Source organism: Haemaphysalis longicornis, unplaced genomic scaffold (genome assembly GCF_048455015.1).
Source record: "Haemaphysalis longicornis isolate Haplotype H1 unplaced genomic scaffold, Haemaphysalis longicornis Haplotype H1 scaffold_8, whole genome shotgun sequence".
Lineage (NCBI taxonomy): Eukaryota > Metazoa > Arthropoda > Arachnida > Ixodida > Ixodidae > Haemaphysalis > Haemaphysalis longicornis.
This window is the reverse complement of record NW_027526445.1, coordinates 137,715,417-137,732,078: the sequence shown is the minus strand read 5'-3', so window position 1 is coordinate 137,732,078 and position 16,662 is coordinate 137,715,417. Positions and strand designations below refer to the sequence as shown.

General features: G+C 46.8%; 1 protein-coding gene across 1 annotated transcript in view; it reads left to right on the top strand.

Annotated features, from left to right (window-relative positions):
• Positions 1 to 16,662, top strand: part of LOC144150209 (pancreatic lipase-related protein 2-like) — a 77,114-nt gene that overhangs the window by 37,884 nt on the left and 22,568 nt on the right. The window contains exons 3-4 of the mRNA XM_077682057.1: positions 1,078 to 1,327; positions 4,473 to 4,685. Coding sequence (XP_077538183.1) covers positions 1,078 to 1,327; positions 4,473 to 4,685 — 463 coding nt within the window. The remainder of the gene's footprint in view (positions 1 to 1,077; positions 1,328 to 4,472; positions 4,686 to 16,662) is intronic.

The window sequence follows — 16,662 nt, the reverse complement described above, 5'->3', positions numbered from 1 at the left end:
CGTGAGTGAAACCCTCCACGCCTCCCCCCCCCCCTCCTGCTCCCCTCCGCGTTCGCCTGCGCCGCGTTGGGAGTTTATTGTTCCGCACGCTGCGAAAGAATCGTGGGGTGAAAGATGTAGAAAAATTTGCTTAAAATGTTGTTTTGTTAACACCTAACTTTTTATGGCATGCCGATACAGGGTAAACGTTCACGTACAAACAAAAATTGGCTACCTTGTGCGGCACCATGCAAGCTACTGTTTAGGACTACTTGCCCAAACTAAACACTGATGTTTGTGAGACCACGTAGTATAGAACTCGATCAAACAGCAAACCTTGAGACGTGGTATAATTCACACGACTAGGAGTAAGCGTTGTGTCGTGCACGCCAGCAGCACAATGGTCGCTTATGAATGATTTTATGTAAAGTTACTTTTATTATTTGGCTTAAAGTAAGGCGCTGTACGATACAGAACTCAACACATCGCCATTCGCTCTTGGACAATGTGAGCTGCAGTAGTGGATATATCTCAGTTTTAGATAGCTTCGTCCCACTAGAATGGATGATGTTTGAGAATATGCAAGATTGCCTTGCTTTTACATTCAGAAGTGAAAATGAAAGCTTTGTTCGAACAAGAAAACAAATATTTTCCACAGCTATGGTCAGGGAAACGTGAAGAAATATTTTTTGGAACAAGTCTGTCATATTTTAAGGCACAAAAATGCTAGCGAGATGTGGCTGCCGCATGCATACAACGCATACGTAAGTCGTTAGCTCTCAGGGCAGTTGTTAAAAAGCCATGGCCAAACCCAATTTTTTGCCTGATACCAAAGTGTATATGTGACTCGGAGGACCAAAAATATTTAGAAAAAATACCAAAGTGATCAAAAATGTATCACAAACTTTCGCATATATAAGGTATATCGGTAGCCTCATGGAAGTTCTTCCTAAGCCACAGAAACAAAAAAATGTGCTTACACATAAGTTTATTTGCGACTCAAAGGATCGCAAAATAAAAAAAAACAACCCAATTGATAAAAAAGTCCTCAGAAAAAATTGCTTGTCTATATTAAACGCTAAAATATTTTTCTTACAGCTTAACGTCACCGTTTTGGTTGTGGACTGGGAGAATGGAGCGAAGGGAACATGGTCTGACGCCGCAGTAAACACACCCATGGTCGGCGTTCTGATTTCCAAGTTTCTTCAGAAGGTTATAAACGGAACGAACTGCACTATTCAACCTGGAAACGTCACTCTTGTGGGATTTAGTATGGGTGGCCAAGTGATGGGTTTTGTGGGACGGCATTTCAACAAAACTACGGGTACACCCATTGGGCGAATTGCAGGTATGCCAAATCACTTTTCCAATTTTTCAAACATGCTTAGTTTTAAAACGTAAAGTTGCAGAGTTTTTATGTTTGTGTGCTTTAGTTCAGGTGTGGGCGCGAGAAAGTGCAGCGGCGGGGTGTTCATGGAGGAGAGAACGGGTTGTTGCAAACCGTAGATATGTCACTCTGAAGCCAGAGTATGCCCACGTGGCGCCATCTATTGTTTGGAAGATAGAGGTTGTAGCGATGACCAGGATGCCGGAGATTCGAAAAGTCATTTGGAAGTTTCTGTGCGTCAATAAACGCCATGTACTCGGTATAGTGATAACTAGGTGAGGTGACATTTTAGTTTATTTCATTTTAGTTTATTTCTGTAACTAATCTCGGCCTACAATTAGATTTGTCTGGCACGTATTTCTGGATCGCTTTTATATAAGCGACCAAATGTTAGGAAGGAAATCAGTGCTGACGAGATAGGCGCTTTAGTATGGTGGCTCCAGTTCCGCTACGTCTGGAGACCGTGTCTGCACTGCACCGTGCGAAAACAGGCGGGTGGAGAACGAACTTCACTGCGTAAGCGCTGGTCCGGCTGTAATCGCTCTCGTTTCTCTTTTCGCCGTAGTACGGAGATCCTTCCGAGACGCCTTGCCCTTTCCCCATCCCAGTTGTCACTGGGCCCGTATACAGCTTCAGGAGAGTGTCTACTCCTGGTGGCCGCGTCGTAGTTGGTGGTTGCGCCGTCCATTTACTGGAGACATTAGAGCCTAACACATTGTCAAAGGTCCACCAATTTATGTTGTGTTTGTTTTTTGGGATTTAAACACCTGCGGGCTGCGAAATAATTTTAAATTAATAGATTGAATGAATGAATGAATGAATATGCTTTATTATAAAGCAGGAACGAAGTTCTTTGGGGGGCGGAGGAGGTAAGTGAGGAGGGGATGAAGAGGGATACCACTAAGGTTCATCGTGGGATCATAGGTCCTTTCGTGGCGTCTTCGTTCTTGTGTGCCGCCTAAAAAACACATGGTCTGGCCCGCTCTATATTGCTTTGTAGAGAGCACTCTCTAGTGCGTATCGGCCTATTGCTCCGAGTAAGGATGCGTTACTCCAGAGTAGCTGCAAGTGCTCCTGAGCGTCAGATGGCAGTGGCCATTTATCAAGCAGAGCGGCTCTACCCTTGTCAAATGTCGTACAGCGTCAGATTAAACGGTACAGGTTAGGCGTTTTAGCGCAAAAAAAGGTGCACATGGGTACCGATGTGAGCGAAGTGGCGCCGTTATACCATTTACGGGTTACGTCTGGGGTATATGAAATTTATTCTTGCCGTCTGAGGGGGGTTCCAGCAGGCAGGAAGCCCCGAGGGGGAATGTCTTTGACTCGCTTACGGCTTTCTTGTTGTTGCGAGCGTTGGCACTGCAAATGCCATCTTACTGGAGTAGGCGACGGCGGATGGTTGGAAATGATGGGAGGAGAGGTTTGGAGGCACTCCCTCGCAGCGTCGTGGGCTTGCTGATTTCCGTTTGCTCCAACCGTGTGACAAGGTGTCCGCACAAGTCGAACAATGGTTGTTTGTTGCTGGAGGGTCTGTATTAGTGGTATGATTTGATTGGCAGTTGCATTGTGAGTGTAGGCCTTGTTGATCTCGTGTAATGCTGTATGATAGTCCGCAATTAGTTTGAACTTGGTGATGTTAGTTGGTGCAGAGTATTGCAGTTTTTGAAACGCCCCGAGTATTCCAAGGAGTTCAGCTTCCTTGGCGAGGCCGTAGGGGCGCGCAATTAGGCGGCGGCCATTGCGGGCAGGGTGTTCAGGGCATGCCCAGGCAATGGCCGCTGGCGCACCCTCCAGTGAGGCACCTGTAAAGATGTCCAATTTATCAGGACCTTTGTCTTCCTTGAGTTTACGTATATACCGTTCCCATACAGCCGTGTTTCGTCTTGGGATTGGTTTCCGTCACACGATACCGGTTGTTCGACGACCGCAGGGTGGGATTGAAGGGGGTGTTAGCGTGTTGAATTGTTACATATTTAAATAGGCTGGTTTTTAGAACGGGCTTAATACGCTAACAGTCTTCAGTTTTGCTTACCGTTGACCAGTGATACGCTTTGCGAACTGGAGATCAGTCAGTACCAGAAATAACTGCACCTAGATTGGGCTCGAAAACAGCAAATAAATGTTGTACTGGCGACCTTCTCGCAAGTCATAAACATTAATACTTTTAATTATTTACAGTTTCATCCGAAAATTGAAAGCACCTAGAGCTTAAGGAAATATCCTAGGTTTGGGAATATTTCACCAGCCCGAACCTGCTCGGCAAAATAGCACCAACATCCATGCAAACCAATCTCCAGTTTATTGCAGGTAAAATAAAAGAACTAGGGAAATAAATATACAGAAAGTATGACGGCAAAAAAACAAGAAACCTCGGGCTGCTCGCCCAGAGTGTAAGTGCAAGGTTAAATACAAAAACAACAGTTTCTCCGATCCACTGATACGCGGCTTGGCTTAGCGCATAAACCAGACATGGGGTCACAGGCCTCGTGTTGGTTCTTGGCGCTATATGAAGCCATGGATATCACTGGCAGCAACTATCACCACCCACCACTACGAATTCATTGTACCAAAGGCGGGTAACGCCGCCACTTGCGCCCCCTACCTGGGCGCTCGCTGTCTCTGCCGCTGTCAAACTCCCCCCCCCCCCCCCTTCCCGTTTTTACGAGACTTGCCTTCATGCGACACCAGGTGCATTTGCGCATGTGGTGTGGTCAATGGTGTAACGCGCACGTCGCAGCAATGGGTTTATCACGCCCTCACGCGTCCGCAAGTTATTGCATAAATATTTTCAATGCGGTATGCACAAGGTCAACTTGTCTACACAATAAAGATATTATGGATCGAAATACTGAAAACACAGTGCAAAACTTCAAGCAAGCGAAGTTTCTAAATTCGCACAATCATGGCTATGCATTTTCATCTCTTATTTACGCATCTCTGGTCACCCACTCAAGGGCAACAATAAAGAAATACAAAGTGCAAAATCTGGTTTAAAAATGTGAAAAATACACATGAACATCTTGAGTAAAAAAAAGGTTTCCGAAAAGCGCTTTGTTACCTGTTTTAGTACAGCATTTCTTGACATCCTCATTAAAATTTTCCTTAGGTCTTGACCCCGCTGGATATCTGTTTGCAAACCAAAGCTATTGTTTGTCAAAGGACGACGCAGTCTACGTTGATGTTATCCACACACATGGGGGAAGTCTAGCCAATTTTAAAATTGGCCTTTACGGTCCTGTCGGAGATGTTGACTTTTACCCCAACGGAGGAAGAACGCAACCCGGATGTCCGGATACTCCCAGCTTGTTGGACTTCATGAGTGAGATAATTTTACACTTATAACATCAAAAACTGCGGAAATTCGTCTTTTTCATCTATTGTAAGACGAGAAAATAAGAATTGTACTTGCATGTGTGACGTATAGAAGACAAGGGACAACAATTTTATTTTTGGAAAAATACCATAATGCTACAACTTTTGCTCAAACTTTCGGTGTCCTTTCCATTTGAACAATTCCCCCAAAATTTATTTATTTATTTACTCAAATATTTATTTATTTATTCGTCACCATGCTGTCCAGGATGCGCAATCTGTGGCCGCAGTTGCCTGCACCTCTTGCTCCACAGGAGCCACGCCCACTGTACACCGCATGTTGTGGGAGTGTCTCGGCCTTCAAGCGCTCCGTTTACAGTGTCTTCCGCCCGGCGTCAAGCGGCTTGTGCAGTGGACAACACCGCTGCAACCCGCCACTGCACGGCAGACGCTGCTTTCTCTGTGGTAGTTCGCGAGCTCCTCAGGCGTCAACCGCCTAATGTAACCTTTAAACTCTCTCCCCCCCCCCCCTTCCTCTTTTCCCCATGCTGACCGACGCGTCCACCTTCTGTAATAAAGTTTTGTTATGTTATTTTTAGGTGCGGTGCATCTCTTGCTGTGAGGCATGTCCCTCCTGCGCCGTCGTCGTCGGCGGCGGCGTCCGTCCGCAGCCCTCCTCCGTTCGCCTCTCCCACAGCTGTGTGCAACACTCTCACTCCGGCGCAATAGCATAACGACAGCTGGCGCGCTTCGTTGGCGCGCGCTTCGCTGCGTTAAAGGGGCCCTGAAAGGTGTTTTGAGCACACTAAATGAACTAGTGCAATCGTTAGATTGGGTCGTCAACGTCATCTGCGCCAAGTATTACTCTTTTACGCGCAGCGGAAAGCTCACACTTTTGTTGCAAAGTTTGTCGCTTTTTTCTCACCCTTCCCTTCGTGTTTTTGGACGCCGCCATCTTCACATGTATACGTCATCGATTCCCAGATGTTCGTCATGAGCTAGACGTCCTGCTATTGGGCGGCTTTTTCACGCACTTCCGGCAAAGAGATGGGTCGTCTGCCAAGCATCGGCTCGCCGGCTGATCTGCCAGCGGAGTGCTTGGACATTTTACGACAAACGAAACAAGTTTAAACAAACGCTTAACCGTTTGTATTGAATGCAACACGGCCATAACACGACATGAATATTCTCTTACCTGAGTACGTTCCATAAAGAAAGCGTTGAAGCCCCGTGGCACTTCTTTCGTGCAATCGCAGAGAACGCCCTGAGCCGAATGCCCAGTTTTGACGCCTACATTTTATTCAACTTCAAAACAATCCAGAGATGCGTTTCGAACGAACCCAACGTCACAACATGCGTTGCAAGTCTGAACCGCGATTGACAGACGATGGGTTGCTTCCTCCTGCCCGTCGTACATTCGGCACTCACCTCGCGCGCGGTTTGCGGGGACGAACAGCAAGTCACTTAACTCTGGCGCACAAGCAGAGATGGCACTGCACATACCCCATGCGAGGTTGAGTCGTACGTTGCTCGAGAAAGATAATCCGGACCATGGGAAGCACTATCCACCCGCAGAAGCACAACGTCGCATTTCATCGCGAAACAAAGGCGTCCACAACACACACACCATCGCTTCCTCTAATGTCAAACGCATCTCGCACTTCCCAATTCGAGTCAGTCTTACGCCTGCAGTGCCCACATGTCGCGAGGTGGGGCCCCAAGCTGAACCGGGATCACGCAACCGTAACTGACTTCTATAGCGGTTTGTGCCTTGTTGCCAAGGCAACTGATGTTTGAGATTATCAAAAAAATGGCGCTCGCTCCAGCGCTAGAAAGCTCAGAGCCGCGGCGGAGCATGTTTTACCAACGTTGCCGCTCTTCACCACGCGTCGCCCCAAGCTGAACTGGTCACGTGATTGAAGCGTTTTGTGCACGGGTTCTGTATCGGTTTAAAATGTGTTTTTCACATGCCGCCGGCAGGAATTACCACCGCTGCAAAATAAGACCTGGCACCAGCGGGGCCACATCTGATACGGCGTTTTTGAATAAACAGTGCGCAGTGCATCATAGGGAACGAGCGCACGATCCTCCCCGTGCGGCTGCGAGTTCGCCGCCGATAGCAACTGCAGCAACGTACACCGCGAAAGGGCAAGGCCAGGCCGCCGCACACATGCGGCCAGATTTTTCGTTCGCTTTTCCAGCCATCCCCAGGATTGAGGGACACGCGCCGCGGAAACCTGACTGCGCCCCTCTCCCGGCGCTTCGCCCGTCCGGGGCGTAACTGAATGGGGCAGAAAAAAGAAACGGCCGCCGTTTAATAACGAAGACAGCTAGAAAAATCGACTCCGGGATATCCGTAGCACGGCTCTAGCGGCATGCCGTGACAAAATATTGGGCTTGTACGACTAACTCACGAGGTTCCCGGGCCGTCTAAAATTTTTCTGCTGCGGCCTATGAGAACAGGCTGGATTTCAGGTCGTTCCGCACTAGTTAACACAAAATTGTGGCGCTCAGAAAACAGATAGAAAAAACGACTCCCGGGTTTGAGTACTTCAGGTTATGGGCTACAAACCTGTTATTGTAGATTTTTTGCAACGTTGTTTGTGTAGGTTCCCTGCAACACTTTTCATGCCCGGGGTGAGGCGTATCGCCACAAACTTCGAAAAACTGACGCTACGTGGCGCCCCCATCCCCCTCCTTTTTCCTGGAAGGAGTGGAGAGGAGGACCGTCTCCACCCGAACACTCGCCTCTCCTCAGCGGAACCAGGGAGGGTTCCCATCTGTTGTCGCTGAGAGTAACAAAGAGGCAGTCGGTAGTGTGCACGAGGACGAACAAGGCCTGCGCCCCTGGTTTATCCCAAGGAAGTGGGGGAGATAATTGCTGCCACTGAAAAGGTTTGGCTGACTTGACTGTCCCCCCTCCTCATTTTTAGATTGCGCAGAGCAAACAAAGCGTGCTCCCCTGGTTTTTTCGCGCGCGGGGGGGGGGGGGGGGGAGGGGGGGGGAAGACTTTCCAGCACAAGAACTGTGCCTGAAGGACCTACGACGTGTCCACACGCGCTACTCTGTACAGTTTTTGCTTCTTCGTTTTCTTTCTTTTTTCTGAGGTGGCAAATAACGCTATGTTAGTACGGTGTCAAATGTGAAAATAAGTTATCCGCACGGTATCCTGCAGTGATGCGTTAAATGGTGTAAAACGTATATGTTTGCGCGCAGGTATGCCATTTTGTCTTTTTTTACATACGGATTAGTATGAATGTATTTGTAATCTGTTTAGCGTTTTCTCTTCTTTTGCTGTATTGTGTTTTTCTTTTGTATACAGGTAATCATGCCGTCCTTGTTACTGTATATATCTATTCCCACACATGCCTAAGGCCTGGCACTCAGGCTGGAAGTATGAAATAAATAGTAAATAAATAAAAATAAAGCACTATCTTAAAGTTTCTGAGACTGAAATTATGGCGCAAGGGGGGTTGCCAAGAGCTGAACGAGCGCCGCTTTTTTAACGCTATTATATATCGAAGCGGCGTCCGTTTTATCAAAAATCGTTTTCTCGAATGCCGGTTTATAGATTCACCAATGTTCGTTGGTTTTTTTCGTTTAAATTGTTATTTTATTCAATTTATGTACCATTCATCCCAATGCTATTTAAACGCTTTTTACCAGAGGGAATATATTAATTAGAGGTGTGTTCAAGTTTAATTAATTGTTTTTCATCCTTTTGAAAAATTCCCAGTATATTGTCGTAGTTTCGCAGTTTTTTTCCCGCAGCTTTTTGTTCAATATTTGTTGCCTTTAAGCTTTCCGAATTTTCTCATTCTTGTGTGCGCTCTAGAGAATGTGTTTGATATTTTGTTAATTGTAAATATTAAAATTGTGGCCGCGCTCCACTGCTTCCAAGGCGCTTCCATCAGAACAGCACCAGTTAAAAACTGATATGCGTTAAAAACGGTTATAAAAAGTATAAACGACGCCGTAAGAAGCATGAATATACGTGAAAAAGTCAATGGCGCTTAACCGAAATGGAAGCAATTATACATTTACAGCACACTGTTACAGTTAAAGTGTCGTGAATTATACGAACGCAATGGTAGTGCTGCACCTGAAATTAACCCCAATGTTGAGCATTGATGTTTGGGATTCCAAGTTACTACTATTTAGACGCCTATGAACGGCCCATTTTAGACGGGTCTAGGACATTTCGATGTACTGGAACATTTCAATGCGAGATGTTATGGTGCAAGCATTCCGGTGCACCGACATTTTCGTACGCCAACTTTTCTGCGAACGGATTTGTGCGCTTATTTGTGTGAAACTTTCGGCAACTTATTATTTGCGTAGGTATTAGGTTATGGATGACTGTCTACGCACTGATTGCATCGTTTGTGTTTATGCTTTGAAAGTTTTCGGTCAGAATTTGAGATTTTTTAGAGCTTTATTTAATAACTCCTTTAGGCAATACCAATTATTATGTATCTTATTTTTTTCTAGGGGCGCGGGCGAGGGTTCAGAAAGTCACAAAAAGAGCAGCTTCTTGCCGCCTTGTGTGGCGCCTTGCATCTGCGCAAAAAGAGATATTTAACGATGTTACGGCACATATAATGTTACACTGACGTCGAAAGGGACAAATTATGCAGCTCTTAAAGCTTTATGCTGTCGTTCATGAAACTTTGTGTAAATGAGCTGAAGAAACGGTTTTCATTAAGACTTGTAACAAATAAAACTTGCTCAAACGTAGGCACTTCCAAAAAAAGACGTCTATTGCTAAGCTTGCGCACCAAGCTTCTGAACTGTGCCTTTTCTGTGCACCCTTCGGTGCCACACACAATAATTGCAGCTCTCTTTCCTAGGTGTAAATTCCGAGGACACCTAAGCACTTTTTTATGATACAGTGATTGAGAAAGCATTAGTGTCCAGTTGCCGAACGTGCACTCTCAATCGTCCTTTTTTCTTTTCTGTCTGTCTATCTGTCCGTCTGTCACTCGATTCAGCCGCTGGGCCAAACATGAAACAATGCTGGAACAAGGAGTATATATAGGCAAAACCGTCCCAAGCTACTGAACCTGGCGGAGTGCATATATTTCTACGTGTCAATAGTGTTCAGAAGAAAAACTTGGCCGCGTATCTGCTCGCTTCGCTGCAAATGTCGTCGAAAGGCGATAGTCTTCTGCAGCCCCTGCCGTCTCATACATTCTCCTCCCCCCTCTCTCACTCCTCGCGCGTCTGACGCGATGGAGGTTAGCTAAATTAAATCCACTTTTCCCGCGCTGCAGAGCTCGCACGCCATCTGTTGGAACCTTTGCTACTGTTCGGCTTAGGGTTGCGCTCGAGCTCGAGGCTCGGGCGCCAGCTTCTTTTCGTATTTTTTGGTCAAACCATTGTTTTAACGCCTCTTTTTTAAATTGCTATCGTGAAAACCAAGGCCATGTCTATGCTTATTTAAAAGAACGCGCGTAATCCCGGTTATGTGCTTACATTTTGCCTCAAATGTACCTGGGGTTTCCTTCGCGCCATATTATTGGGACATGTATGACAAATCTTGGCAGTTTTAGAAGTTTGGAACGGTTTTGCGTATATAAGCGTCTTGTTTAATAATATTTATAACTTTTGAACCGGTGGCTGAATCGGTGCCGTCCACCGGGCGGGCGCCCTAACATCTGCGCTTCATGCTCGCCAAATAAAGATATTGTGAGCGCGAGACTCCGAAGCGTAGGAAATCATTTATTTCACTGCTCCATTATCCGCATCACCAAACACATCGAGGAACGCTTCGTCTTCTACGAGACTGAGGATCATCATCGTTGGTTGCTGGTCCGGTGTTCCGAGACGGCTTAGTCGTACAATAAACGCCTTACCTCACCGAGTAACCAAGGCCCTTACAATATATCAATCAATCAATCGCGTTTAAGTAGCCCAAGAAAGACTATCGTCTTTAAAAAAGCATTAGGCATAATTGAGGCAAAACATTAGTGCATAACTGGCCGCAGCAGCGTTCTTTTATTCAAAAATAGACGTGCGATTGGTTTTAATAAAAATGCGGTAAAATACGGTGTTAAAAACAGGCCAGATAAAAGTAAATATAATAAAAGAAAGATGTCTCCTCAAGAGTGAGAGAGAGAAACCTTTATTTGGGGCAAGGCTGGCCCTAGGCCTGTTGGGGGAATAGGATCAAAGGAATGGGTAAGGAAGGGGAGCAGACCGGCCGTTCTATACAGCTCGTGCTAGACCGCTTGTGACTGCGAATACAGCAATCTTGTGAAGGATGGGAGTGCCCACGGAGTGAGGGTCTATGGCTATCGCGGGATCGTTGGTGGGGGCAGAGAAATTTCTATAGCGAGTTAATTTGGGGCAAAACCAAATGAGGTGGTGCAGATCAGCTTTGGTTAGGGAGTGGCACTTGTTCACGAATACCTCAGCAGCTCTTGGAAGCGTAGGTAGAGAAGCCAGGAACCCAGGCGGGGTGAGGTTTTTGAGGCGCTGTTACAAGAACAATTGAAAGAAAAGGTCCCAACAGGTGGCGCGCGAACCAAGAAAACGAGGGAAAATTGAATCTAATTCATCAAACTTCAATTGCATTAATTATGGGGGAGGCAGGGGGAGAAGAACAGCGTGAGGGGGAGAGGGGAGGATGTTACGAGGCGGGGGCGGCCGAAGGCTATGGTATACATTTGCAGCGAAGCAACCAGATACGCAGCCAATTTCTTATCTTCTCCTCGTGACTATGACTCGGCACATACCCGGGGAACGTACTGTAAATAAAAATACTACTTACAGTACGGTAGCATACCCCATTTCAGGTAGTATGACGGACAGGGCGTTTCACGTAAGAGCGCTAGTCCAAGAATATTGTTCACTGATCATGTCGCACACTAGCCGGTGGTTGGGGCGGGGAGTATTAAAATATTTTAGTGTACGTCTAAAAGAAAAGAAGAACCTACCCGCAATCAGTAGCACCTTTCTCTTCTTGAGCAAAGCTGCCTCAGGGGCTAGCGCGTGCAAGTCGATCCAGCACGTGCTCTTTTCAGAAGCGTTCTCGTCGGGCCGGCGTGCGTCTTTTTTAGCTTTGGAGGCACCGGAAAGCCCGTTGAGCGGACGCGTCCCACGCAATAGAAAACATTCATAACGTGTTTTTCTTTTACTTGCCGAAGACTTGCATATGCTCATCTGCTTGTTTTGGCACTGTCGCGTTAATTGCGTATTTCTTTGTTTTCCGTTACTCGTAATGTTAGTATACTTGCACCTCAACCTTAACGCAAAGTAGGTAAGGGTTGAGGCATTTGATTTTTGGTTTTTTATGAACCCCGAAATAATAGATTATGATCTTGCTCTACCGCTTGTGCTTTGCAACAATAACGCGAAATGTTTTTGTGCTGCAAATTATTTGTCAATGCAGATATTAGCATAGGAAAAATAATTTTCCTGAATTCGGGTGTGAATGTTCGCGCGTAGAAATTAAAAGCGAGCAGAAAAAGAAAAGCTCGTTTCGTTTAATTGCATGCGTCTTCAAAAGACGCCCACATATCAGACACCTGATTAATTCTAATGTACAGTCGGGGACTTAATTTTGCAGACCACGCGAGCGTGTGGCAAAAGCCACCGATGCGCGCTCTGGAGGCCCAGCGCCTGTTGTCGATACCGGCGCGGCGCGCATGCGCGTCCTGTTTTACTCGCAGGCACGCCGATTTCCTCGCTTACTGCAGCGGTGCTGCAATGGTCACTCAAGCACCGCATAGCGACGCCTTTGTAGCATTCCTTTCTTCGCGATGGCACATTTGGGGCCTAACGTGACGATTGCGACGCTTTCGCGCAAGGGCTCTTGGCGTCCTGATGAACACTTCCGCGGAATGTTTTCTTTGTTTGATTTGCGCTTTATCGTGTATAGACGATGAGACTAGCGGCTTGCGAACGGCGTCCCCGAATGAAGCGCGTACGAAGCACAGTCTAACGGCACCGCGCTACCGACGACTAAATGCCAGCTGTATGAATAGCCGACCTTTATTCACCTTGTTTATTTTGTAATTTGTCCACTGAACCTATATTTCAGCTCGCTCTCTGCTGCCCATGAAGTAGGTGATTTGCAAGTTTGATAAAAGAGATTATTTCAGTGTTTTTGCTGCCTACTTCATTACTTAAAGATGATAGAAATGCGTACCCATATAAATTGTCTGTTCGTTCTGCGCGTCGGCATTATTCAAAACGACACCTCAGGTTCCCATCGAGAAACGCCATAGCATTATTCACTACTTTTCGCCGTGATATTAATCACCACTTAGGGCCTTTCAAATGCTTTTGTCACTAATGAACGGGTGTTCAACCACTGAAAAACAATCAGCTCCTTTTTCGTTGTTGACCTTGTCCTTCCGCTCCGCTGGGCATCTGCAAGGTGGCCCTTTTCTGATGGCGGCAAAAAGCGAAAAGGTTCAAGAGTATTCGGGGTTTCGGTGCATGTTACACGTCCCCAGATCAGCAAATTTAACCTCATAATCAATCAATGCATGCCGACCTTGAAGAATCGCTCCGGCCTTGGAGCAATTCATCCCCGTAGGCATGAATTCCTCCCCTAACAGCAGCTCTTGGCCTATTAGTAAGCCGGCAAATGTCCCTTTGAAAAACGTATTCTCAAAAGTAGCGAATAATTTCAATTCAATGGGAACCCGAGGTACCATTTTTACGAGTGCGACGGGTAGAGCGAACAGACAATTTATATTGGTGCGCATTTCTATCATTTTTAAGTAATGAAATAGGCAGAAAAAAAACCGAAATAATTTCTTTTATTAAACTTACAAATCGCTACTTTATGGGCAGCCGAGAGCGAGCTGAAATATATGTTCAGTGGACAAATTACAAAATAAACAACGGGAATAAAGGTTCGCTATTCATACAGCTGGCATTTAGTCGGTGGAGCGGTACCGTGAGACTGTGCTTCGTACGCGCTTCATTCGGGGACGCCGTTCGCAAGCCGCTAGTCTCATCGTCTATACACGATAAAGCACAAAACAAACAAAATAAAACATTCCGCGCAAGTGTTTATCAGGACGCGAGGAGCACTTGCGCGAAAGCGTCGCAATTGTCACGTTAGGCCCCAAATGTGCCATCGCGAAGAAAGGAATGCTACAAAGGCGTCGCTATGCGGTGCTTGAGTGACCATTGCAGCACCACTGCAGTAAGCGAGAAAATCGGCGTGCCTGCGAGTAAAACAGGACGCGCATGCGCGCCGCGCCGGTCTCGACAACAGGCGCTGGGCCTCCAGAGCGCGCATCGGTGGCTTTTGCCACGCGCTCGCGTGGTCTATAAAATTAAGTCCCCGACTGTACGAATCAATGTACCAACGCAATTTGTGCAAGTTGTTCAACAGCAAAAAAAAAGTTCGGGATGTGCCAAGTGCGAACAAGTATCATGCAAGCGGAAGGAAATAAAAATGCCCTGTGACAAATTGAACAGATGACCCCTTAATGTCGAAAAGGTGACCCATGGGACCTGAAAGGCTTTCGGAACCGACGTCCCCCAACAACACGTTTCATTCCGTGAAATAGCCAGGACACCGGGCTGGTCGAGCGGCGCGGTGAGCAGACGATGCGTCCGTAGCAGACGACAAGACGACACTGGCAAAAGTTAACTCATTAGCGACGCTGCAGTTGACCCGAGCCTGCTCGATACGTACTAACGCACATTGTTTCACAAGTCGAAAGAAAATTTTACCCGGGTCTTTCCTTCGAGTGAGAAATGCGGCACGAGCGCCACGAAAAAAGCAGGCGTCCGAGCGGGGCGAGCCCTCCCCGTCCACACGGGTAAGGTGCCTCGATGCGCGCCCGCAGAGCGGGGGCGCATCGAGGCACCCTACACACGGGGGAACCGCAGCCCATGCGGGGTCGTTTTGTGAGGGCTCCCCTCTTGTTTTTTTTTTTTTTTTTTCCTTCCTGGTTCGGCGAATTTCAAAGGCGAAAAGCTGGCCTCTTTGGGAAACCGTCGCGAGCGGCTAGACCCTGTGTGAAGGCCCTGCTTCTCGCACCGCGGGGGAGAGAACAAGAGAGAAGGAATTGTGTCTTCAGGTCGCGACGCCACGTGGTGTCAGTTTTTCGAAACTCGACGCCGTGTCCCGAAATCCTGGCCATGCTTGAGCGGAGTGCGGGATTCATGGTGTCAACAAAGCTTGCCCGTAGCAGACGGCAGTCTAAGAAGCGTGATAGCGGAAGTACGTCACCGCTGAGGAGCGCAGCATCATGGGAGGGAGTGCTCGCGCACCGCCAACAGCGAAGAATAAGTAGAAAAGAGGAGGAAACGCGGCGCGACGATAATGCGCGGTTTTTGATTTGCGATTTCTCAGCTAATATTCACCGCTTTAACAAAATTCTTGCGGGAGGAGATTGCTAATACATTGCTTTATCTGGTTACATGTACATGCATGGATCGGCGGAAGGTAGTTCATTACCCCTTTAACGCTGCGTTAACAGCTGCTCCGGTGCGCATGTGCGCGCATTCGCGACTCTCCTCTTTGGTCTCCTCTCCTTCAAGCGCTGTGAATATAAAGCGGGTATCGCGCGGGGTGGTGGCCGCTAAACACGTGTACTCTCTCATTTCGCGTATGCAGGTGCATGAAAATGTAAAATTGCCTCCATCGTCCCGTGTATGAGAACATCCGGATGTGATGGAAGGCATCCTACGCGTTCACAATACGTTTCACGCGATGTAGAGAATCAACCCAATGGAAACGCTAATTGAACCCCCAGATGCGCCGCATCACACCAGGGTTCCCTCGCGGGGAGATGGAGGCAATTTTTATTTATTTGTTTATTTATTGATTTTTTTGTATATACTGCCAATCAATGAGGATTATCGCAGAGGTACAGAACAGTCAAATATATGCATTTGTTCATCAAACGAAAGAAAGTAAATTGAACAGCTTTACAGATCACACGTGCATTGTTTTAGCCCTTGTATGCAGAACGACAATAGCAGGTGAACACGACCGCATTTGTCATGGTGTAGCAGTGTTCAACAACAAAAAAAAAAATTCACAAGAACGTCTGAAAACCACGCCAAATACGTAAAAAGTGTAAAAAACGTCGCTACGGTAAGCTCAGGAAGTAGTTCAAAACAGGCGCACCCTACTTGTTTATGATTTGCTTATGCTTATGTTGCATATTCGATTTGTTACATACAAAAGTGTTCGTAAACTTATCCAAAATAGTTTCGGGCATTCTGAAGTACACAATGCGATAAACTGTCTGAAGGTTGGGGAAGCACGATGTTCGTTTGAAATTTTTGGCAACTTTGACGGTGTTTGTATGATTTGTACCAACGGCATTTGCGAATGATATATAAATGAGGAAGATTTTCCAAAGGCCCGACTGGATCACACTGGAAGGAAAATTAGAAGTGCTAAAATACCATATGCAATGCATTGTGGATAATAAGATAGTAATTCTGGTCATTGTATGGCTCTGCAATGGCCATCTAGATCGTTAGTGTGTGTGTGTGCGTGGGGGGGGGGGGGTTACAAGACTGGTGCAATGGTTTCAAACTTTACAGATATATTCAGAAGACCGCCCTGAAAGCATTGGTAGTCTGGAAAATTATGCCATTCCTTCTCGGGGAGAATAAAATGCAGAATATATGTATTGATAACAACCGCAGCGACATGCAGACTTTAGTACAAGTTTATGGCTTAGACGTACACGCGCGCGCACGTGCAAACGCATGCACGCACGCACATACATGTACATACACACGTATAAATGCGCAAGCACGCATGAAAGCGCCCGCCCGCACACAAACACACGCATACGCATATGCACACGCACACTCACGCACAGTCACACAAATACATGCACATACAAAGATGGGCAGGCGCGTGCATGTGTGTGTATGCGTGCACGCGCGCGCGTGCGTGTAAGCCACTAGGTCACAATAAAATCCGTGTTCTCCGTAGCGGTTGTTAGCAACACGTTTTTATGCACATTTCATTCTCTTCTAGCAGGAAGGA